Source organism: Ptychodera flava, chromosome 7 (assembly GCF_041260155.1).
Source record: "Ptychodera flava strain L36383 chromosome 7, AS_Pfla_20210202, whole genome shotgun sequence".
NCBI lineage: Eukaryota > Metazoa > Hemichordata > Enteropneusta > Ptychoderidae > Ptychodera > Ptychodera flava.
Genome location: NC_091934.1, coordinates 28,268,891 through 28,294,975, shown reverse-complemented (window position 1 = coordinate 28,294,975; position 26,085 = coordinate 28,268,891). Strand labels below are relative to the sequence as shown.

The 26,085-nt window shown below is 39.1% G+C and overlaps 1 protein-coding gene across 1 annotated transcript in view; it reads left to right on the top strand.

Moving 5' to 3' along the window:
* The window catches only part of LOC139137180 (endothelin-converting enzyme 2-like), a 34,359-nt gene extending 12,599 nt beyond the window's left edge, over window positions 1-21,760 (top strand). Inside the window, exons 2-13 of the mRNA XM_070705158.1 lie at window positions 6,893-6,954; window positions 10,252-10,368; window positions 12,039-12,125; window positions 13,809-13,930; window positions 14,907-15,129; window positions 16,403-16,501; window positions 16,863-16,940; window positions 18,446-18,549; window positions 19,186-19,244; window positions 20,010-20,061; window positions 20,714-20,781; window positions 21,635-21,760. Of these exons, the coding sequence (XP_070561259.1) occupies window positions 10,276-10,368; window positions 12,039-12,125; window positions 13,809-13,930; window positions 14,907-15,129; window positions 16,403-16,501; window positions 16,863-16,940; window positions 18,446-18,549; window positions 19,186-19,244; window positions 20,010-20,061; window positions 20,714-20,781; window positions 21,635-21,723 (1,074 nt within the window). The 5' untranslated portion in view covers window positions 6,893-6,954; window positions 10,252-10,275 and the 3' untranslated portion in view covers window positions 21,724-21,760. The remainder of the gene's footprint in view (window positions 1-6,892; window positions 6,955-10,251; window positions 10,369-12,038; window positions 12,126-13,808; window positions 13,931-14,906; window positions 15,130-16,402; window positions 16,502-16,862; window positions 16,941-18,445; window positions 18,550-19,185; window positions 19,245-20,009; window positions 20,062-20,713; window positions 20,782-21,634) is intronic.
* Window positions 21,761-26,085: the final 4,325 nt, after the last annotated feature.

Sequence of the window (26,085 nt, the reverse complement as noted above, 5' to 3'; positions counted from 1 at the left end):
CATCGACTTAATTTTGAATGCGACGGACAGCCGAGTGTGAATAGATTTAATGATTGGAGATGGTGTAAGTTGGTGAAAGAACGGAAGGCCTGTTTTTGAAAGACAATGAGTTCGAATATTTGTGTGTAACTTTTTGTGAATCTGTTCACAGTTCGTTATTAAATACACAGATCAGTTTATAATGGTCAAGAAATGACGGGATCCTGTTCCTTGGGAATAATTTCCTTCTCTGTGATCGTATCCATTAACCGCATTCCGGTTCGCAGCCTACCGGGTACCCTGTTATCTAGCACAGAAGTCAGCGATCAGAACCATTCATAACACCAATGTACAAATAACACGATAGGAATTAATTTGGGGGAATTTGACATTGTAGTATAGGAAACTTGAAAGTATGGATAAATTGTAAGATTGCAACTTTCAGCTATATGGAGAACCTAATACTTTTGATAAATTTGAACAATTAAAAGATCACACTGCCGTAAATTAATTCAAATCGTTTTAAATCCAGAAATATTCCAGAACTGACACGGACAAGAATTGTACTCTGAAATGACAATTGGATTTACGTTTTCAAAAAAAAGATTAGCCATCCTTGGCATTCGGATATTTGACAGATAATTAAAGACGACAAAATTGCATCTAATCCGCGAAACTATCCCCCAGAGCAACCGGGGTTTATTCGGGGCGATTTGGAATTAGCCGATGTACCATTGGGATTTACCGCCCTCATGCATGACAAAACGTCTTCGTCTCCGAGGCTATGGTACTTGAGCGAGCGCCTCTCGCCAACTTGGGCCGCAATGGATCAAAACTCATTACTGCGGTCGTCAAGTACGGCCCCGGCGATAAATCTGCAAACCATCTCGTAATCAGTCAATTCTCTTCAGGGAAAACTTACTGGAGAAGATCACAGATCTCAAACGGCACATCTCCACAAACACAGATCTGAACTTTGGTAAAGGTCGAGGCGATTTTGGCTGTGTCACTATCTTTATCGTGCTGTAGTGAAGGGGATACAAAATAATGTTCCCGCATATAATCCTTTCTGTATGAAATTACTTGATATCTGTGAAGTGTAATATATTTGGTGTACCCGCACTCTGGCCCACAAGTCTTTGTTTCTTCTCGAGCGTCGTTACTGGCTGGCGCGAGGTGGGTTTCGCGTTCACTCGAGCTTACGCAACAGTCTGCCAAAGTCAACTTCGCGATCACCCAGCCAACGACGCGATCGTCTCTATATCTTTTGATATAAATTATGTGCCCACAGATTTGGGTAAGTCTAGTGTTCGCGATATCCTTCTGCAAATCGCTGTTCTTTAGTAAAATCGTGATACCAGACGCTGAAAGCCTTATGCTATCAGCGGTTGTCACGAAATATCAAAAAGGCGCGGAACATAACGTTTACGTGCGTTTATCGTCAGAGCATTGCATGTAACAACCACTATAGTTTTGGTAAAAACATTAAACACTACTTAGCAGAAAAAAGATAAATTGTTTAAGAACACATTACCGAAATTACCATTTATTCATAAGACTATTATATGAAAAGTCTCATATTTATTTGTCTGTCGATTTGCCTTACCTTGTTCAACACGTGGTTGTCATATTTTGTCATGTCGTTTGCAATTGTTACGCATGCGCCTTGATTAAGGGTGTAGGTCGTTACCTTGAGCAAGAGCAACATGTGGGCCCTCAATGCAACTTTTCATAATTATTGCACTGTGGTGTTGCAAACAGTTGATATTTGATGAAATAAATCGGAAGGTGTCTTAGTACATTAGTTATTACAATTTTTGATTCGCCCAGCTTCCCACATTGACAGAAAATTACCGACCGAGACAAAACGACAAAATAGTACACACAGACATTCATCTTGTCTCTTCCCTCGCCCCGTTTTCCCCCTCATTGAGACTTTTGACTGAGGAACTGATTATATACTTTGATCTCCGTTTTTGATACAAGCACAACTTTTGACACAGGAGGTGTGTCAGTTTTCGGACATTTTGATGTCAGACATTTTCATCAACAGTAAACATGGTAACTTTGGATTTTGCGAAGGTAAAAAAAAATTGCCATCACATTATAATAAAAATGATAAAAATTATCATTTGTGAACAGAATCATTTGGGATGGCGCAACAGACGACAACGCTTTTTTAAAAGAGCAAGCTAGGGTTAGTGTACTTCGTATTCATTAAATTCTCGTAAATTCTCGAGCATTTTATGTGTACCTGTACACTTGACTATGTCACCAAATCCCACAAGAGACTCAAATTCCTGTGACTGAGTCAAAAGTGAAGCAAAGCTATAGCTGTTAGCTTCATTATCCAGCTTCGCACCGTTCGTTATTGACGTCAGGCAGAAAACGAATTCCCCATTAATGGGTTATGTTTGGTTTTGGATGTTACTGGAAATGTTCTCCATTTTCTGGTGGGAAAAAGCGGGAATAGAAGCAGGGAAACAGCAAAACATAAGCTTATACTTCTCATATTTTGAAATACAAAGTAGCTTTATCAATTTCCTTGCAGCAACATAAACCCTCAGCGACTGTACCAACACTGCGAGGAACGTCACGGTAATTCATTGATGGGCTTCCATTTCGAATCGCAGTCTAAATTAACTTGAATGGTATCAGAAAAGGTCTATTTCAACTTTATATTCCGACAGAAAACAAATGAATATTAAAGAAATATGTAAAGCGTGATGCTAATTCTCGGATAACTCAATAGACGCACATATGCTTTGTTTAAAGAGCTCAGAAGAAATTTGTCAGAGTATTTGAAACTTTTATTTTGTTCAAGAGAACAAATAACTTCAAGTCATCAAAAGTCATGTCACGATAGTTCCATTTAGTAAGGCACTTCGGGACTCAGTTACGCAGATATATTTCAACCTGTGGTTACGTAATCAAAACTATCAGCTGAAACATGGCACGATGCGCAATTTAATGAAATCGTTTAGCTTCAAGAGTGTGATAAAAATTATGTCTTCTCTGTTCTCGTTCAATTCTTTCAAGTCCCAGTGCTGTGCAGGCAGGAAAGGCCTCGCTGAATCTGATTGATTTTCTTCGGTAGAATTTCTATTATCAACATTTTTAATAAACTGTCAAGCTGTGGTGCTCCGACATCGTCAGTAATCACCCCATTGGTCAGCTTGGCCCGAGTTTCCCGCGCGCGCCATAAGTATACCGACACACAAAATCTATTTTGTCCCCGACAATTCGATACAGATCAGCTTCAGTGTCACGCTATGCACATGTTTTCAAGTAGTTAACGCGGTACTAGTCGATCAAGACGGGCGATCCGCACTGTTGATAATCATGTGGTGTTACAATATGCGTGCAATACAAGATAAATGGACCTGCACTTGTATGTCACCGGCATGCGGTTTAAATCAAATCGTCATATTTATGGGCGTCCTTGCAAGAGATGATACAGCGCGTTTCCAGCATAGCGGGACCTTGCAAGTCCCCCACATTTGATAATACAAGTGAGTTTCTTGAGACTAGGGCACGCGAATTCCCAGCACACTGTGATTATGGATATCAACTATTAGCAAGCGTCACATTTCTGATCCATGTATGCATCGGTTAAAGTTTATTGTCGTATGCTCCGCAATATGGCATCAAAATATGTCCAATAACCATTATCATCCAAGGTCAACTGTCAATAGCAATAGGTTCATCTTCAACCACTGCCTACAGTTGTGGCTGGGGTGGGTAAGCGTACCCTGCTAGTATGCTACTCCCGTCAAGATTAACTAATAGTGACGCATTTGGCGTAATTCAACAAAGAGCCAACGTGTCTTTACAATGGTAATTTCCTTGCAAAATTAAGTCCGAATTTATAGGAGGCTACTCAAGTGTTGTCCAAATCCAACCTTATGCAGCGCATCAGAGAGGACCTGTTTTCAATGCCGAGGCCATCTGAAGTCATGCGTTTTTCTGCATAAAAATTAAATCTGTGAAAACACCAGCTTTTTTTTCAAACATGAATGTCTCACCAGTCTCTACGTATCGATGTGCGCAATCGCGTTATGTTGTCAAGAGCAATACTTAGTATTTACCTTTACTTTCATGAGAAGAAGATAATCCAGATGAAAATATCACCGAAAGATGCAGCTATTATCTTTATTTCATTTTTCACGGGAGAAATTGCGAGCATGTTAAACTCCTGTAAGTTAAAAAAAAGGGAGAGACAATTTTTTGGTGTCATCGCCTTAACTGCTACTTGTCTCGGTTGCTTAGTAAACTCCACGCATTACTTCATCTTAAAGGTCGAGTCGCGATGGCTATGCTGTATCTTTTATGAGGCCCTTGAGCTATCTTCTTCACCAAGAAACAAAATACAAACTTTTTCACACGGGCGTTATCACTTGGAGAACGGGCGTTATCTCTCGGAGAACGTGCCTAGACCGCTGGTGACGAGAACTCTGTTGAACTTCGGAACTTGCACTCAAGCTTCATGAGTAGATTTTCCAGTGTGATCAAGGGTTCAAAAGAGGAAACGATAAGCGAGGAAATTACTACAAAACAAACGGCCATAACAAACAACAAGGGATGTGTCATGTGTGAACTTGGAAACTAGTGGACAATTCAAACTATTTTAACATGACAATTATAATAATGTACAGTTCAAAGTCAGCTAAAGTAATACCTACCAACCCTCATCAGTTCTTTTTCAAAACTGGTTTGCTGCTAGACGGTGTGTTGGCATCCCTTCTTATTGTCTTTTTGGGGATCACATATTTTATCAGGGGAAAGATTCGACAGGCTAATTTAGTCTTCGCCATCTTACATGCATATGTAAAACTTGAAGATCCAGCTACAATAATTATTAAGGCTACATATATTTAGACAGTCAATGCCCTAGATAATCTACGCTGGACAATTCTTGGTTGATATGATATGAGATTATGCCTCAAGGTAGAATGCGCCTTGGGGAGAGATATTCGGACTCTGAAATTATTTTACTCTTTCCTAAAATACCACTTGTGGGGGTTCATTTTAAAGCTCTTGGTATAAGAAAACTTTTCATCGTCTTAGTTTTTCGAAAATCGAAAATTTTATTTTTCTCCATAGAGTTAACACAGGGATGGCGGTCATTTTGAATTTTAAATGTCGGTAAATCTAGGGTAATTTGTTTCTGTATTACCAAAATTTGCACGGTGACCCATGGTTTTTATTCTTGATTTTGAAAAGAACTGTTTAGCGATTTAGTCTTTCACTTTCAGGCGCATACTACCTTAAACTTTAAAATACCGCGTTTTAGTGCGCATGTCTCAGCAAAAGCAGTACAAAGCGAAGTTTCATCACTCAGGGCACAATTAGCATATACAGTTGTTTAAGGCTGGAAATGTGAGTTCAAGAGTACATTATTCACATTTAACTCTTTTTAGAGGCGACAACAGTTTTTTGCATGCGTCATTTCAGCATTGTCATTGGTTCATAAGTAACATAGCAAAGCAAAACTGCACAAAGATCTTGTTTGTGTCTTCCAAGCTGAGAGTATTTTGAACTTTAAAAGTATCTAGTTTGTTTAAGTCAGCTGTAAACTTCGCATTCTTGCGCCAGGGAAAAACAAGAAAAAGGCTTATCGATGACGAATCCACAGCAGATTGACGTTCTTTCATTCGTCTGACAAGCGGTTGGATTCATTTGAAGTCATTAAGAGTTAGCAAATATTTTCAACACCGTGCAATACTACTCTCAGATCACTACAGTCAAGTATCTTAATACCTGGGGCTAGTGTCGTCAAAGACTTGTTTTCGCTCGTCTGTTTGTTTGTGCTTCTACACTGAAGTTTGTTATTCATAGTATGTTGAAGAGTTCAGTGTTCGGGGTTCGTATGCTGACCAAAAGAAACCCAGGCACATAATGTGTTCTATGAACCACAAGTTTTGCGGTACACGTCAATTTTCAGAAGAAGCAGTGCGCCTATAACAATTACTATAACGATGTTTAAAGAACCAGTAGCTGTAACTTTTGACGATTTTTTTTCACGCTTTTTGTTCTGAGTGTTAATTTTAGTTGTTCTACTCCCTAAAGCATGTTGAGATACAAGTTGTTAGGCTTGTCAACTCAGCCTTACATGTAGACTACACTGTCATAGTTGACGAGTGATTCTGGTCCAGAATTCAAACGTATACAATAATAGTGCATTTTACCTATAGCTTATAGTTGGGCAAGCTTAATAGTTGGATATGTCGACATGCTTTGCGGTGTGGAACAAAAACTTGCCACTGACATAGAAACAAAACTAATGGAAAACATCCAAAGTGTCAGCTACTTGCCCTTGGATGAGTCTTTCTTGTTATAGTCAGCATGAATATGATAATTTGCTCACCACCACACCACCACCACCATCATCATCATCATCATCATCACCATCACCATCATCACCATCACCACCATCGTCGTCGTCGTCGTCATCATCATCATCATCATCATCATCATCATCATCATCATCATCATCATCATCATCATCATCATCATCATCATCATCATCATATCATATAATCATCATCATTATCATCGTAATCATCATTATCATCATCATCATCATCATCATCATCATCGTCATCGTCATCTTGGTCATCATTGTCATCGTAATCATCACCACCACCACCACCACCACCATCATCATCATCATCATTCATCATCACCACAATCATGATCACCATCATATCATCATCCATCATCATCATCATCATCATCATCATCGTCGTCGTCGTGATCATCATCATCGTAATCATTATTATCATCGTCATCATCATCATCATCACTATCATCATCATCGTCATCATCATCACTATCGTGATCATCGTAAATCATCATCATCATCAATGATTGTGACATGTAATGTTATGATACTCGATGTTGTTTTTTCCAGATAGACCAGGGTGGCTTAGGTTGGTCGGAGAAAACATTATCAACGAAAACACGACTAACAAGGTAGGACCGCACGTCATAAACGAGATCGAAGACACTTACAAGCACACTGTATTATAATTCAGATCCAGTGTTTTGAAAACTGTGGAATTCGTAAGCAAACATACCACGTGTTTCACTCAGCCTACTAAACGTTCCAACATTTTACTATATCATATTTTAACATCATACTTGATATAGAAGCGCTATTGACAATATTGACAAGGTCGACATTTCCAAGCAACTTGAGCGAATAAATGTACAAAAGTAGCCACTGCCGCGACCTCAAGGTAACCACGGCGCACTGAAAACCGCGTCGTTAATGGAACTGATGGCCATTAATATCCCATATGACGACTAGACTCCCATTGCTATCACCGCTGTGTCATGCAGAATGGGAAATCAAGTCATTTACAAGCCACATTTAATGGTTCGACGGAATGATCGACCCCAGTTGACCTTCTGAGTTAAGCGTTCTTGATTTTAGTGGAATTCGAAACAAGTATTATCGTTTAGCTGTATTATCACGGCCGAATGCCGAAACTCGAATAAGGGGAGAACCATTTGATTTTTTTTTTTTGGGGGGGGGGGTATGGAGGAAGAGGGTATGGAGCAAATTTTTTTTCCTGTCCGAGTGACAGCAATTTTTTTTTCTACTGTCAGACCTGCATCAAATTTTTTTTTTCAAATGGAGTAGCAGTGCAAATTTTTTTTTTCTTGGTCATCAAGTTTGTAATTCGTTGTATATAAGGGAGCCGTCATTATTTACAGCCTGAAACTCCGAAATTTCGAGTGACCCCCCCCCCACTTGCCAACCATGATGAATTTGAGTAACCTCCCTCTCTAACTCTGAAATTTTGACTGATCCCCCACTTAGAAAAGTTAAATACCAATACATGTAATTGTAAAATTTACAAAATACAGCAACAGTAAAGACCTTTCAAATCCTGATGTACCCTGCTAGACTATCATCAGCTATCTCATGATGGTTCAAAAAAGGTGAACACATCAAAATGAAATTCAAAGTCACAATAAAATAAAGATATAAAAGATCACGCAGTATCTAATCATACAGTATGTTGTTTAATTTGGATGGATATTATGACAGGGTTTTCACTAGCATATCTGACCGGGCAGAATTTGAAAGGACAGGGGGAGAACATGAGAGAGGCTTAGAGGGAGAGTGTCACAGGGGCTTTCCCCTATCTTGCATGGAAATTTTTAAGATATTGATGTGTGCAATGGTGCAGTCTGGTGCAATCTGAGAGGTGCTTTTTTATTTTTTTACCAAGTGAAACTGTTAGAATACCCCAAGGGGGAGAGCACGAGAGGGGGTTCCCCCTCTCGTATTGGAAATTTTGAGAAATTGATGTGTTTAATGGTGCAATCTGAGAGGAGTTTCAGTTTTATTTTGCAATCGGTAAAACTGTTTGAAAATGACATTGAACACTGATATTTTTTTACATTTTTTGCATGATCAGTGTTTGAGTCACAATATTCAACAACCAAACAATGACAATACAATTTGTGAAAAACAGTTCTGTTTGCCAGAGACTGAAGACAAATGAATATACAGGAACGGAAAATCTGTGACCTTCTTGTGTCATTTCTCCAGCTGCCAGCTTCTAATGAAAAGCCTGAATATGGTATGTTTGCGATCCGGTGTTTGTGGTCAGAAAAACAAGGCTCAAACATTGTATTTCATTATATTTGTTGTTCCTCAATTTTTCATTGTCAAGGTACATCTTTCTAACAAATTTATATTGAGAAAAATATATATTGGTTTTAACACTAGTTTATTGACTCCTGTCTGTGTTTTAAATTTTCACAATTTACAGAAGTCAAATAGTCCCCTTTAGATAGTGCCTATGCCATTGAGATATTGCAACAGAAATCCTGAAATATGATTTCTTGGGTCAGAAAAGGGAAGGAAAACATTGAGTGTACTGAGGTGTAAAGTAGACCTATGTAGTGCATGCTTATATCATAAGTGCTGGGAAAAGAAACATAAGAATTGCTTGTGGTAAAAACATTTGCGCCGCCTATGGCGGCGCGCCGGCAAAGAATACATGAGAATAAGGTTTCCAAATTTTGCTTATTTCTGGTGCATTGTGACAATTTTTTTTTTCTCTTCTGTCTGTTATGACAATTTTTTTTTTCTCAGGCCATGACAGGATCAATTTTTTTTTTCTTCTCTCTCACCTGGTGACAAATTTTTTTTTCTCAAAATCCTCCATATCCCCCCCCAGAAATCAAATGGTTCTCCCCTAAACATTTCATTGTAGCATTACAGTCACTTAACGACATTCCAATGACGAAGACAGAATATCAGGCACATTAAAATGTCAGTATTTTATACATAAACTTTAAGTGTTGTCTTTCTGCTGGTGTTCTAGAATGTCTGTGAGCTGTGATTAACCAAAATTACATTAGATACCGCTTAATTTGGAAAATGCTCAGGACTCAGTCGTGTGCCGGAGAATGGTTTGAGTCGATATCCTTTCGATTGGTGTTCGTTAGTTTTGTGATTTTAATTGGACAGTTAGAGCGAGCCTCGAAAGTGAAAGACTGAAACTTTGCTCAAACTTTCCCCGATAGAAGTTCAACTATTTCCTACCAAATCGAGATTACGTGCAAATTAAGTGCTAGAGCATCAAATTACGTAACAAATTTACCGATATTTTGACATTCAAAATGGCCGCCATCCCCATCTTAACTCTATGGGGAAAAATACAATTTGCGATTTCCGAAAAAACTAAGAAGGTGAAAAGCATTCTTACTCAAAGAGCGCTAAAATGAACCCCTACGAGTGTTAGATTAGAACAAAAAATTGTAAAAATTCGAGTCAGAATATCTGCCCCAGATAAAGAAAGGAACATCACGTAATTCTTTGGTATCTAACAGAGATACACATGCTAATGACCAATAGTTGCTTTAAAATGGCTTCGTGCCCTCCTTCGAAAAGCATCGCAAGGTCATATTTGATTCTGTGTATGTGGCAGGTATAAATACTAGCGTTTTAATCCATGATTTCCAAACATTAGAAAAGGCAACCTTTGTACATTTAATGTATGCCTGACGAAAGCACAAATCTGCGTTCAACTAAAGGATGCTGAAATGCAGTTGTTTCTGGTCAATAATTTATTCTGTTTAAAAGATTATCAATAACATATTTATTCTAAAAAGCAATTACTTTTCCTCAAAGAGGCAGAAATTGGATCTTGCCAAGATATCATTTTTTATAAGAACAAAAGGCATTGTCAGAATCCCTAGGCATCGCGTAGCAATGTCAAAGTGACAAGGCATCTTCTTGGGTTTCAGGTTTTCAGCGCTTACATACAGGCCATGAAAACCACAGCGGACCTCCTCGGAGCTTCCCCACAGAGGATTGACCAATTCATCGAAGATGCTATCACCTTTCAGAGGTCTTTGGCAGCCGTGAGTGTTACAAGTTTATAACTCAGTGGGTTTACACTATAGCTCGGTCACGGTCATCGTCAAGGCTATAGGCTTAGTTTTCTTTCACCTCGAAAAGCTTCAGAAGTATTGTTTGATTCAACAGTCATGCGCAAGAAATGTCGTCTGGATGAGTGGTCGATATGATTGTGTATTGCACGGTTTTTACAAACCACTGTAGACGTGATATAGATGCACTGTTCTAAGTTGCTAAAAACATAAGACATGGTACAAGTCGCGTACGCAACTACAGCCGATCTTCTCTCCTGTCTGTACCGGTGTTGTATTACACTTCAGTGACGGCAGTTGGACCCCATACTGACCGGACGAGACAGCAACGGTGTATCGTATACCAATTGACTTCTCGTGTTATGGCGATGACAGGACGCCAACACGTGACATGCACAGTTGCACACGTACACAAATACAAGGCTCACTCTTTGGCGTCACACATCCAAATGTACCAACTAAAATATGTACTTAACTACCTAACTGCTGATATACATGGTCACATATACATACATACATACATACATACATACATACATACATACATACATACATACATACATACATACATACACACCACACACACACACACACACACACCACATACATACATACATACATACATACATACATACATACATACATACATACATACATACATACATACATACAGAATGAATAACATAAATTTTGAAAGTAATATTTGACACTATTCTGTGATTATTTGCATTTTATCACCAGAAGCAATGAACTTGGGTATTGCATTTGACACCTCACTGTGTGTCATTTTGTACTCTCTTACTTCGTGCATCCAAAGACTATTGCTAACTTCGCCACGGAGTTCAGAAATGCAAGTATGGTCACCGTGGTTATATTTCAGCTAGTGACCGTCCGAAATGTCCGTTTTGGTCCAAATATCTGCTTGTCGGCGATATGGCTAATGCGTTTTGCGGAGTGTCACAGACAATCGGATGAAATGTGCTGAAAGAAGAGGCATTTATCTGACATAGTGTTTAGATTACTATTTTCGCACTCAAAGCCGGTTTGTCCACAGAAAACTATACGAGGCTGACAATCATAAGTTTTGTTTTAACAGTTCACTCGGACTGAGATACACGGTATACACACACACACACACACACACACACACACACACACACACACCATTACAGAGACTAGGGTGGGAAGCAAAGTCAAGATCCACGTGCAGTAGCCATCTAACAAACATAAATGGAGAGGCACACCGCGCACCGTAAGGAATTATTTAAGGTAATATGCGCCTCGAAATTGAAAGCCTTAAACTTTGGCTCAAAATTTCCTAAATAAAACATTCTCTTACCAAAGCAAAAATAACAATCAGGGGTCACTGTTCAAAAATTGGTACTAGAGAGACAAATTAGCTAATATTTTCCGATATTTGAAATTCAAAATGGCGGCCATCCTTGTGTCAACTCTATAATAATACCGTGAAAACTTTTCTTTCATAAAGAGCTTTAAAATGAACCCCCACAAGTGGTAAATAAGAAGAGAATTGATAAAATTTGAAGCCCGAATTTCTGTCCCTGAGGCGCATTCCACCTTAAGACAAATTTCAGAAGTTCACCGTCGATTCACGCCGTGCTTATTATGTTTACTCTTTCAAGATTACTTCGGCACACGGGAAACCCCCCAATATATACGACAGATACACCAGGCTCAACATAACACAGCTACAGGCGTTGGCACCAGCGGTAAGTACTCCTAATTGGTCGACTCCAAATCAACAAATTTAGGATGTACAGAAAGGTATACTGTCACCTGTTCCAATGTTGTCACAGTTACCATGGAAAGAGAAAATCTAACCAATCACAGATTTTAAGCGGGTGGCCGCTTTTTAAAAACAGCGCCCTCACATGGGCATTTTGAATACCAAGGAACGCCCCTTTGACCATATATGGGAATATTTATATTACAGGTGACTGTATAACTACAGTCGATGTATGTAAATGAGATATGCCTGCATGTGCGTAAGCGAGGATTTGAAGAGTTGCCATAGCAAAAACTGCACTTTGAACTTTCGTTCACATTTTCTTGCACAGCTCAAAAATTAGGATATTTTTTTCAAAAATACATTCCAAACTATGGTTTTTCAATACGGTATAGAAGATTTTACCAAAATTATGTCGCATCGTCAATGATAACATTGGGAATCAATAGTAGGCTCTGTATACCGTTTTTTCATACCTACAGTTTTTGCTGTTGCGAGAGTTAAGGGACGTTGAGAGATTTATAGGAACCTTGCTAGAACTCACAATCGATATCGCTTCCCTATATTTTAAGTGACACCCCACTTGGTAACATTTTAAAACACATTTTTAATGCCAACGGTTGATATTTGACGTGGCGACTGCGCGCGGATCGCGAGATATCGATAAAAACATGTCCTCAAAAAAAGTAAAAGTTTGAATTCCGGTGGCCCACCTAAATTCAGCTTCCGAACATCGATCGTTCGGCACTGGGGCCGTTGTCAACTAAGCTATGGAGTACGAGTCTACACTGACGCTGCTGTACGCCACAGTACCACTCGCGTCGGTGATCGGTCATGCCCCGTGGGAGAAAGCCGAGTCTTACTGACTCTGCAAAAAAACCCCGAAAAACAAAGTTTGCTGATTCCACCAGAATTCGCATAGGTGACTAGCACAGTTACGTTTGGTTGATACACAGCGGCCGCCGCGTGGCGGCCGCTATGTATCGAACCGCACGTAACTGTGTGGCAGACGACAAAATGTTGTCATCAGAGGCGGCTAATATTTTACACGTAAAAAACTGATATGTATGTGGTATTGGTTAAAAATATAATACAACTGATTGAGAATAATGAAAACGACAAAAACTAAGGAGAAGTTTAAAAAAAAATTACCTGAGGTAAAGGCATAATGATGTATATAAAGTCTTCGCAGTGGGAGGTAAATTAATTGCGTCATTCGAACGTTTTTTGACTCCCTAGAATATCGTCCATCAGTACAACAACAAACCTTCGGGAGATTTCGGGTCATTATCAGAAACGATCGTAAAACTTCGGGATGTGAAAAATACGCTCGGGAAATGACATGTTTTTATCGATATTCCGCTATCCGTGCGCAGTCGCCACGTCAAATATCGACCGTTGGCATTAAAAAATGTGTTTTAAAAATGTTACCAAGTGAGAGTGCCACTTTAAAATCACTATTGTGAAATGTTTACATAATTATGTTTACATCGCCAATATGAACAAGTCTGTCAACATCTTTTTTGTCCCATTTGGGAGACCCCTATGTTGAACCAATTGCCGCTTATAAAAAGTGTGATAATTCCTGTATTCGAAGTATAAATCAATCAAGCGAATAACCAGGTGAACACTATACTATTCATGGTACCATATCACGTGTTTACAGATCAACTGGTTCCAGTTCTTCACCGAAATGTTCCCAAACATTACGTCATCCACAGAGGTTGTAGTTCGAGTTCCGAATTACATGGCGAACCTATCAAAGATTGTGCAGTCGACCCCAAAGAGGTAGGTCAATCGCGTTTCATGTCATCGCGACCGTCACTTTGAAATGGCCAAGGTCACGAAACGAACATGAACTTGATACATCGGTAAAATGTTATACGATATTCGGACTACATTGCAAATCTGTATAGTTATGAAATACACTTCGCCAAGCAGCCTATCATGTTTCATTGCACCACCATCAGGCTAATTTGTTTCGCTTCACCACCAACGTCCTTACACTCTTTACATGTATCTAATGTCACCAAACGAATCTGAACTTGAGACTTTAATAAAGAACTTTAAAATGACTTCGAACAGTAAATCTGATTATAGCAACTGTCGCTCTTTCAGCTTCGTTACATGATATTTGCAACAGTGTCGTACAGCTGTCCTCACCTTGGCGCCAAAATTTGTGGCAGACAGACGTTATTTTCTGTCGGCTATCAAAAATTCTATCCGCTGTAATTTTGATTTATTTAAATTTTGTTTTCCAGTATTTTTGTTCTGTCGATAAACTGCTATCGCTTCTTCAACTCCAAAACCCATGACGAGATCTCGTGCTGGCATGTACGTGATGTCCAATGTTACCGATAGTGACTGAATTCTATAGGCAGTACTAGAATAATCATCCACGAAGACATTGCATACTGTATCCATTACGTTCGGTTAACCAGGTCATGCCGTATATTTTATCGCCCTTTAGAAAACCGAATAAAAAATACACATATTTGCCTCAAAAAAGATTAATGAAAACTTTATCGAAACTTGTAGTAATTTTCCGTTTCACGATGCTCCTTTCTTGATTCTTCCTGGAGAAATAACTGCCAGCGAACAGAAAAGTAAACATTTCGCAAAGAAGGCCTCTAGAAATGAGTCAGCATTTTTCATAAGTCATATGGAAGAAGTCCGTCGGAAATTCCCGTCACTGTGTTTTAATTACGCGAGACAAACTAACGAATTTATGCAAATATTTATTTCTCTTGTCGTTTCCCTGTAGGGTTTTGAATAATTACATGGTATGGCACGTGGCGCAGGAGTACATGAAGTACATGTCCATCAGTTTCCGCAGTGTTCAGGAGAGATTCATTCAAGCCATTCATGGCACCACGCAACGTGACGTAGCGTGGAGAGAATGTGTCAAGTTAGCAGACGAGTTTTTGGGAATGGCGTTCGGCGCGCTTTTTGTCAAGAAGAAGTTTCCCGCTCAGAGTAAGAGACAGGCAAGTACTGCACCGTCATTAATGCTACCTTTTGGGCATGCGGACTCGACTGATCGTACAGCATGGCCATGAAGTACTCATATTTGAGCTCGGGGTACTCCTTTCTAAAGGTGAACAGGTATATATGAGCACGAAAAAAATCCCTAATGAGTGTGTCACTTCTATCCACCAAACCTAAATTTGGGTCACTAACCAAGAAAATGTTCCGGACTTTCAGGGAAAACCTCCACATGCAGACAAAATTACCCCCTATTTGTCAAGAAAATCACTAACAAAAGGTCATATTTTATTGATATATCCATGGGTAGATATTTTCAACTTTAGAGGGCCTCCCCCGTCTGAAATATCGGGATTGCCCAAACCCCGGGATAATGAGACACCGCACACATTCGATAATCTGTTTTTAAAAAAAAAGAAAATGGTGCGTTGGTTTCACACTGTAGGTCTCTTTTTATATTTTATTACTATTTATTATTGCCATTTTAGCTCATATGATCCAACTACCAAAACGAAAACAACAAAATAAGGATGTTTATGTGCATCGATAATTCCGACACGCAGATCACAAAGATGAATTCACTGTTCACAATTTTAACAGAGCATCGACGTGATCCTATGTACATTTGAATATTTGCCATAGGTGCTGCAATTTATTTTTTTCTAGATTTTTTTTCAAATTGGAAGGCTCTGAATCGACGCTCGATCAGATGCCAATGAGGAACAAACGTTTTTTCTTTATTGACCTTATCGAGAAATTGTGATGCCCAGATATTGTTATCATAAGTTTATCATAGACCCAATTGATGTGCACACTGCACACCAATCTCGGTAAAGTGTCACTTTGTATTATATTTCACGGTAAACGTCATGATATGCTTGTTATTACGTCATCAGTTTTGGCTATAATGTAATGACCTTCCCAGTATTGCATGCTGGTGGCGGCGCCACTTTTTCGAGAAAACGATGAAAAGTGAGGGGGCGCGACGGTTTGATGAACAGGGCAACCGCGTTGAAAATCACAGAATCGTGCAGAAGAATGCGTTTTTTACATATCATGACTTTGGAAAGAATTTTTGAGCGAAATTTTCGAAAGTACTACTTTCGAGATGGGGAAATATTATTGTATACGTCACTTGTTGGGGTGGGGTAAAGCTTGCTTGAGCGCCACTTCTGCTTTAAGTGTGATGACGTCATATAATTGTCGGGTCTGTCTCCTTCGACGAGCTTTGGAAAAGTAATAGTTATATTATATCCGACCACTCTTTATCATCAGGTCGAATATTTGATCGCTGAAATCAAGGAGGCATTCAGAGAACAATTAGATGCCCAGGATTGGATGGACGAGATCACCAAAGACGCCGCGAGGGAAAAGGTGAGCGGCGCTCGAAATGCCAGCACGTGGTCCCCGTAGGCCCGCTTCAATTATACCGCCCTCACCCGGCGGCTGTATCTGTTTCTCCGATTATCAACCGTCAGCGGGTTTTGCTCTATTTTGAATGACCCACTTTTTACGTGTTCTGGTCACCGATATAATGATCGTGAATGTAACGAAATTTTAGTGTTATTCTGATTACATTTCTCGTAATGATGTGCATTTTGCGATTTCGTTCGTTTTTAATATAATATGATATTTCATTACTCAAGTACAGGTTTGTGTGGAATCCGGGCTCGCGAAGCCGTTTTATATACTGCGATTTTGATATGCAAGATTTCATTGGTCCCTTTCCTTGCAGGTTGATGCTATGGTCGATTTGATTGGTTATCCGGATTACATTCTGAATGACACTTTACTGGACAAAGATTATGAATTTGTGAGTTGATATCATTTATGTGGTTTTGCACGATGAAGTTGTATTTCCATATATTTCGTAGCATTTCAGCAGGATAGGACCGTCTTTCAATCTTAGTACTCGTTGATTTTATATCGACACAAGTTAAAGGGGTACAGGCGTCGGAACTGCGCTCAAAGGTCGTGTGAGACCCATACGACCAATGTAAACACTGTATCCAAGGTACGATGGTGATTGATGAAAGTTAAAACATGTCTGTCATAATCTACATCGTATAATTTAAATGTTGCAGCTATGATGATGAGGTGCGTCTTGATATCGTGCACGAAATACATTGTTTGTGAACAAGAAACTCGCACAGGCGCAGTTCCGACGACTTTCTCCCTTTAAAGGCCAAGAAGCTTTAACTGTTGATGACTGTTTCGCTATATCGGTTTTATATGTCAATTTTATAAATTTATATGAAAATTTTATAAATGCATTTATACTAATTACTAATGAGAATAATCGCTGCACAAATCTGCAAACTTTAGGAAAAGAAACAGGCGACGAAAAACACTTGCCACGTTGGACGCCATATTGCTCTGGGGGGCGCGTATTTCTGTTTTCATCGGATGCCAAGTGTTTGTACTTATCGTGGAATGCAGTCAGCAAAGAAAATTAGGTTAAAAGCGCATGCGTTAACGAAGTTATCATGTCATGAATGGACCAATGAGAAGTCGAAAGTCAACAGTGAGAATGCCATAGCGAGCAGTTGTAGTTGTAAATGCATTACTTGTGAAGAGACAAGCGCCCTTCAAAACAACGTTACAAGTCGATCAGCTGCAACCTTTTGCATAACTTTCAAAATTTAATGATCTGCCTTTGAGACAAACTATACTAAACTGCGGGATGTGCGTACGAGAATTAATAACAACGCACTAGCGCTGCATATGTAAATTAATTAGGGGAAGAATGCCACATTCAAATTACAGTCACTCTAGTCAAATACAGCTTCCTGTACTCGAATGTGAAAGAAAAACCCAGCGAACACTGTGTGCGTGAGCAATGACAACCCCCACACAAACACACCCGCGCGCCCAAAACACGCAAGTACCGGTATCATGGTACCAGCAAATTTTAACCTTACACATATTCTCTTCCTTGTAACATGGACAGTTTTGAAGAAGGCGGGCCATTTATATTGATGAGGAAACTTGAATTTAACACATCCATTCTATCACCAATGTATGCCGTTGTTGTAGTGCGGGTAGAATCTTACTGAATAGAAGAGAAAACTCTACGACCATTCGATGTCAGCAAAGTACAAAGACATGCACCTGAAGAGTCTGTAAGCTCGCCAACGTTGATGCATGCGCGCGCAGCAAATCATTTACATATGGCTATTTTCTTCATTGGAATAGTATTCTGGATCTCGGCTGCATTCGAGAAGGGGAGTTCTCACCAGTATCTCTGACGCAGAATGCAGGTCTGCGATGTTGTGCATGATATGTGTTTTCAATGCGGTTTTCTACTATTTTTATCAGATCGATATAAAAGAAGATGATTTCTTTCATAATGTACTCAGTAAAGTGAACTATGAATACGAAAAAGCAAGGAAAGAGCTACATACACCAGTGACAAGACACAGGTAATTCTCTATCTGATGAAATATTATATGGCAAAAATGGGAGAGACAGAGACAGACAGACAGACACAGACAGACACACAGACAGACAGAGGCAGGCAGACAGTCAGAGACAAAGAGTGTGGTTTGGGGAGAGGGTAAGAAAGGGGTGTAAGGTATACAGAGACATGCAGAGACAGACGAAGACAGACAGACAGACAAAGGAACAAACAAACACAAAGAATATGTATTATATTTCATTTGAGAGAAATTTGTTTGGTATTTCGTATGAGATTCTCATGATCAGATGCAGATTGACACCTGTTGAATCAGTTCACATGATTGGTCAAATCTTTCGGAATCAAAGTCATTTGTTTCTCCTGTACCAAAATTTGCACGGTGACACCCCTGGTTTTCTTCATTATTTGGAAAGACAATGGAGGTTCCTTGAGGAAAGTTTGAGCAAATAGTTTAAATCTTTCAATTTGAAGCGCATACTACCTTTGAAATGGCAATGCAATTCTGATGATGCAAAAGAACCTCTTTCAGGGACAAAAAAGAGGATAGATTACGTTTATTACAAGCAAACTTTGGGTGGTTAAAATATTGTCTCGTGGGCTGAATCCAAATGATCGAGATTTATATTTGTTGTCGTTTTAGATGGGCCATGACTCCACCAGAAATCAACGCCTACTACACGGCTAACCAAAATGTAATCGGTAAGTTGACTTAGAGAAATGTTCGCTTTCTGACATTTGGGATTGAATTTTTTTCTCTGAAGGGCTCGATCATGGTGGTCAAGTGACCATGAGATTGGAAATTATTGCATGTCGTCAGAGCTACGACAAAAGGGCGGGAATTTTGCATTTCATCAGCGCAGAAATTTGAGAAGCTCGTCGATACCGAATATTAAAGTATGCTGAATTCGTTCTCGCATCGTTTTGTGAGGAAATTGTCAAGTCTGTCTCCGAGTATTCGTAAGTGAACTTAATGACAATGTGTTGTTGCCGGTTGCCCGCCACAGCTGCACCCAGCAACAGTGTCACTGAACAGCGCTAACATTAGAGTGTGGCGCGTTTAATGAAAGACGTAGCACCAAGTTTTCATTCGCGGCCTAGCGCCATCTCGTGGCCATTCATTCTACCAGAATCACTAAAAGGGAAAGTGGGTTGAGAGTTAGCTTAGGATTCAGAAAGTGCAATTAAGTGAGTGACTCTTTTTGTATCCAATGCTTGCATCACCTGAGATGACGTGCAGACCCGGACTTTGAAGTAATAGTGATTCCATGATTACAGCTCGAATATGGTCGTTGCGTTTAGGAGATAAAGTTTCTCGTTCCAATCTCAAAAAAAATGTCGAAAATCCCAGTGTTCATTTTCACAATTTGACAAAGCAACCTGTATGTGTGCGATGCGCAATGATATTGTTATCAAAGACATGGCAACACGCAACTTATCCGTTTGTTTACCTCTTTCTTTCTCCAGTGTTCCCGGCCGGAATGTTGCAGTGGCCGTATTTCGACCCCACGTTTCCAAGGTGACTAAACGCAGTGTCTTTACGACGTCAAAATCGGCCTTGTTCAGAGTCGTTGCTGCCGCTGCTATCGTTGTGCATGGTGCGGTTGTGATACTTACCGTTACATAAAACAGCTTGTGATAGTTAAGTTGCGGGGCCAGGGTTTCAGTAAGGAACTTGAAGGACAACTATATTTTGAGGGGAGTTGGTCAGAAATGGTAAAAAACTACCGAGGATAGAAATTGTTCACTGGTGTTTTTTGCTGTAATGCTGATCTTGAAAAAAAATATATACGCGTGAAAGTCAGTTTTTTTGTATATTGGCTTTTAGAAAAATACCGTACAGAAAATAATTTATCACTAATTCGCACATGACAAACTACGTGTCAGAATGCTGATCATCCATCCAAGATACAATGGTCCATCCCCAACAACAACGCCACCATCGTTCGAATGATGCAATACTTTTCACACCCTGGTCAATATGGGGATTAAAAATTCATGCACCCGACATAATCTACATATTTATGCATCCAGATCTGATAGATAGCCCGCATTATACCCTTATTTCATCTCGTTCGAGCTATCTTTCGCATTTTTAATCCACATTGCGCAAAAGAACTAACAACAAATTCATGTACTGACTTTGGTCACAACCATTTCATATCTTCCAGATCGATCAATTACGGAGGAATCGGCACCGTCATTGGTCACGAATTGCTCCATGGCTTTGATGATCAAGGTAAACATGTTTTTAAAACTGCAAAATGCTTACTTAAAATTCAAGGAAATCGAAGACACTTTGTCATTTCAACATTTTACAAGATGTAACAAAATATAGGTCAATGACAATTATATGGTATTGCCCTTTTATGAGTGAAACTTGCGGCGATCAGATATCTATTCGTACTTTTCGAATTTTGAATTATCAAAGTAAAAATCGCTCATGAATAAAAGCATCGGCTATAGATGTGAAGATCTCAAAAGTGGTTAAAACGAAACAAGAAACGTAGCGTATCAAAACAACTTCTTCAGTTTGTGCATGCTTTCTCTTTGCAGTAATCAACCCTCTCTACTCTACAATTCCAAGATCTCTCATGCCACCGGCCAATGTTTGCCCAGTACTCAAACTTTTGCTCTTGAACCTAACCCTCCCCTCCTCTCTCTCTCCTCTCTCTCTCTCTCTCTCTCTCCTCTTCTCTCTCTCTCTCTCTCTCTCTCTCTCTCTCTTCTCTCTCTCTCTCTCTCTCTCTCTCCGTAATATGCGCCTCGAAAGTGAAAGACTTAAACATTTGCTCAATCTTTCCTCAGTGAAACTTTCGACCATTCTCTCACCAAAGCAAAAATAAAAACCAGTGGTCACCGTCGAACTAGATCTTAAGACCTAAGATTTCCAGATATTTGAAGTTCAAAATGGCCGCCATCCCTGTGTTAACTCTATGAAGGAAAAGTTTCGGATTTTTGAAAAACAAAGACGATGAAAACTTTTCTCCCATCAAAAGCTTTAAATTGAACCCCCACAAACGGTAGGTCAGAAGAGAATTGATAAAATTTGAAAGCCAAAATTTCTAATAACTTCTTTGTGTCGAAACTAGGAGCACTGTACGACAAAGTGGGTAACCTCCATCACTGGTGGACCATTGACTCATGGTTAAAGTTCCAGGAGAGGTTCAGTGTCTGGTAGATGCTTACTCTCAGTACGAGATGATGGCTTAAAGGTATGTAAGACATTTTATTATATATATATATAATATATATATATATATAATATATATATATATATATATATATATATATATATATATATATATATTATATATATATATATATATATATATATCACATGAACTGGCCCGTATCTCCACCTGTGTGACGTACACCTGCACAGATAAGAAATCCATATTACCCCTGTTGTGCGTCATCAACCGGAACATTTTTCATAATAAGGTGCCTGTTCACTTTCTGAGCTCACTGATCGTGGAGCGTTATTGTCATGGTCACCACCAATTGTTAAATTCGTGAACTGAATGTTCATTGTCATCATCATTGTAAGAATGCACACTCTGAATGGAAGCTGAACTTACATCGTCATCAGGAGAATTCCTGATCTCATCAGTTACTGACGATTGAAACGGAACTTGTAATTCATCTTCAGACTCATCGGAAGTCGACGAATTAAACTCTGATGGACGCAAATAAGCTTTCTTCAACCTATTTCCGTGGATCACCTTACGATAATTCTTATTGCTATTCGAAAGTCGTAACTTATAATTACAGGACTCACTTTTTCTGAAATAATGTAGGGGCCTGTCTCACTTGTGAACAAATTTCTTATTTACTCCTGGCTTAATTGACGGCTTGTACAAATACACTGCATCTATCTTAAACTCTGAGATTCTTAATACGGCGATCATAACGCTCTTTCATTTCACACTGATATTTCTCAATATTCTCTCTTGCTAACTGATTGGCTATGTTTCTTTTACTTGCCAAGAATTTCAAATGGGTGTCTATATTTCGTGTTCTACCCTCAACTGGTTGAAATTCTATGTCCATAGGGAGAGTAGCTTCCCTTCCATATAACATGAAAAAGGGAGATAGTCCCGTGGCTTCTTGGGGACTAACTCGATAAGCAAATAACACAGAAGTTATATATTGATCCCAATCTTTTGTTTGCTATCTACAACATTGATAAATGTCAACTAACACACAATTAAATCGTTCAGTTAATCCGCTCGTCTGAGGCCTGTAAGGAGTGGACATTTTGCATTCTATATTAAAATATTACATGTTTCTTTTACTACCTGAGATAAGAAATTTGATCCTTGATCACTCAACAAAACTCTAGGACTTCCATATGTAGCAATTACTTCATCAAACAATATTCTGGCCACAGTTTCTGCTCTGCATTTCTCAGAGGGAAGGCTAAGGGAAATTTGGAAAAATAATCGGTAAGCACTAAAATGTATTTATGACCATCATAAGTTCGGGGTAATGGTCCAACGATATCCATTCCTAGTCGATCCCATGGTCCAGAAACTGGAATCGGCAGTTATTTAGCACAGGACGGGGGCACAGCACGTTTCCTTGTATGACAATGGGCGCACGTTTTAACATACATATTAACATCTCGAGGCATTCGCTCCCAAAAGTACCTTTGTCTCAAAACTCCCAGTATTTTAGTGTAACCAAGATTTCCACCCAGGACACAATCGTGGGCCTCTTCAACACATAATTCCTCATAGATTTGGGGATAACTACCTGCCTAATACAATCAGTTTTCGTCGTAGCTTTCCCAGTGGGTTTCCAATAGTGATATAGAACTCCGTCAACAATATCATAATTAGGAGCCATATTTACTAATTTCTTAGCTAACTGTTCATTCTCAGGTAGTTCGTTACTCTCCATATAATTTAAAAGGTTAATCAAATACGAATCATTTCTCTGTTCCTTTCGTAAGTTTTCTATAACTTCTTTGTCAATTTCATTGTCTGCCTTGTCGGTATGGGTTTCCTGATCTGAGAAAGTGTCTTGGCCTGTGGCGTAACCTTTGGTTAAGCTTTCCTTGCTCTCAACAGTCAAACTAGAAATGGTAGGAGGCTGAACTAAGTCTGTATTGACTGCTTTATCAACCAGCTTGGGACTGTGATCAGGTCGATAATTTATTTCAGGAGCATTCTCAAGATCAGTGACGTCAGAAGGAAAACCTTCACACTGACGATATGGTTGCCTTGACAACCCATCAGGGTTCATGTGTTTCTTTCCAGGCCTGTAAATAATCTCATAATCATATTGTTGCAATGTCATTATCCAACGACCAATTCGACCTTTTGGTATCTTTTGTTTAAACATGAAAGTTAGATTGGAATGATCAGTTACAATAACAATGTGATTGCTCCTTACATACGGATCGCAATATCTTATCTGATCAGAAAAGCTGCACATTATCAATGCTGACAAATCTACACTGTTAAACAAACGCTCTGAGTTGGTTTCAAAATGTCGCCACCAAAACAAATATTATTTATCGAATTTTAACACTACCTACAAATAGAATGGTTCGTCCCAATCATATATGTAAGAGTGTAGAGCTAGTAATCCTTTCACTCTATCTGAGGATTGCAAGATGCATGAAACTTAAGTAATAGATTTCATTACTTTGTACTTGAAGTAATTTGTTTATTTATTTTATATATATATATATATATATGTATATATATATATATATATATATATATATATATATATATATATATATATATATATAATAACACAAATACTTCAAGCAAAAGGTACTAATACCTATTACTTCAGTTTAATGCATCCTGCAATCTTCAGACAGATAGCTATGATAACTATTTGATAGATATTATCTGATATACTTCTTGCATATTTCGGTCATATAATTCAGATATTTACACATGTACAATAAAAAATTAAGTTCATGTTAATGTATTTCATTGTGTTTATATATGTACACTGTCGCTGAAAAGATTTGCACACAGTTAACATATGTAATTTGAATTTGGTTACTATCATGCAGGTGTACAATGACTTACAGCAGTCATTTACTCTCTCTCTCTCTCTCTCTCTCTCTCTCTCTCTCTCTCACTCTCTCTCTCTCTCTCTCTCTCTCTCTCTCTCTCTCTCTCTCTCTCTCCACACATACACAGTTGAATGGCGCTAACACCCTAGGAGAAAACATCGCCGACATTGGAGGACTAACGCAATCCTTCAGGGTGAGATCTGAGCGAATAATTATAAAGATTCGATGTGACATGTTTTATCGATTATGAAATATAATGATTTAACGCCGGTCATAAGCGTCAATTGCGCATGTGCAAGATATGAGGTCCATGACAGTAAGCAGTCACGGTGTTCTCCACAGCTCGGAAAAACAGTGGGGTGCCAATTTTACATAACAATACGTAATTAGCATATGATTTTGTACCCAAAAATATTCCTTTTTCATAATTTATTAACATATGAACTAATTGCTCGAAAGTCAGAGGGATGACCCATCCCCCAAACTCCCTTGTGGAAACCCTAGTAAAGATAGAAAAATCTCGAGTTACGTTTCCTTAATCATTCGGAATTTAAACGGGGTATCCACAGTTTTGAGTGTAAAAGACCGAGCCAGGTCGTCATTTCTGGTTTCGGACACATGTTCCTCAAGCTCGTTCGAGCTGACTTGTCCAACAGTTTGTAAGCAGATAAAGCTGAGTAATAACATGAACGATTTCGCTTGTATAGCCTGTCGGTAAAATAATTGCTTGCAAACAGAAGAAATATGGGCATGCGCTATTGACGACTACGCCTTTTAATAACAATCAGATGAAAACATGTATAGGTATATTTCAAAATTAGAAAAATCTAAATATATGTAAATAAAACGCGCACAGACCATATTGGGACATGGAAGCGATTACACAATGGAAACAGAGCATAAAAAGTTGAAAAGATCAAAACACAAAGCTGAATCTCTACACGCGAGCGAATGAAAGATATTTGGATGCCTCTTTGCCACTAGGCTTACAAGAAAGTGAGGGAACGGTTGGGAGACGAGCTTCCCTTGCCGGGAATCAACATGACCGAAGATCAGCTATTCTTCCTGGCTTACTCGCAGGTTAGTAAAATTGCAGAAAGGCCGTGTAGGTTTATGGTTTCACGGACGGAAATTATAGCTTTTCAAAAAATACCCTCTGCCGTCACTTTTGTCGATCCGGTGAGGACTAGACGTATCTATTTTCTCGTCACGTGATGTATTCTGGCGAATCGCGACACGGAACGAGCATGTGGCGTGTTATAATAAATACCTATAACCTGGTCATGAGGGCTATAGCGCTCGTTTATTACCCCGAAGGACCGTGCGTTACCAGAAACACATCGCTATTCCCGGAGGCCGTAGGCCGGGGGGTTATAGCGATGTGTTTCTGGTAACACACGGCCACCAGGGGTACGCTCAGGTTGTATTATGATATAGTTTTTAATGTTATTTGATATTTTGCACCGCAATAATCCATTGTGCCAAGTTTACATGGCGACA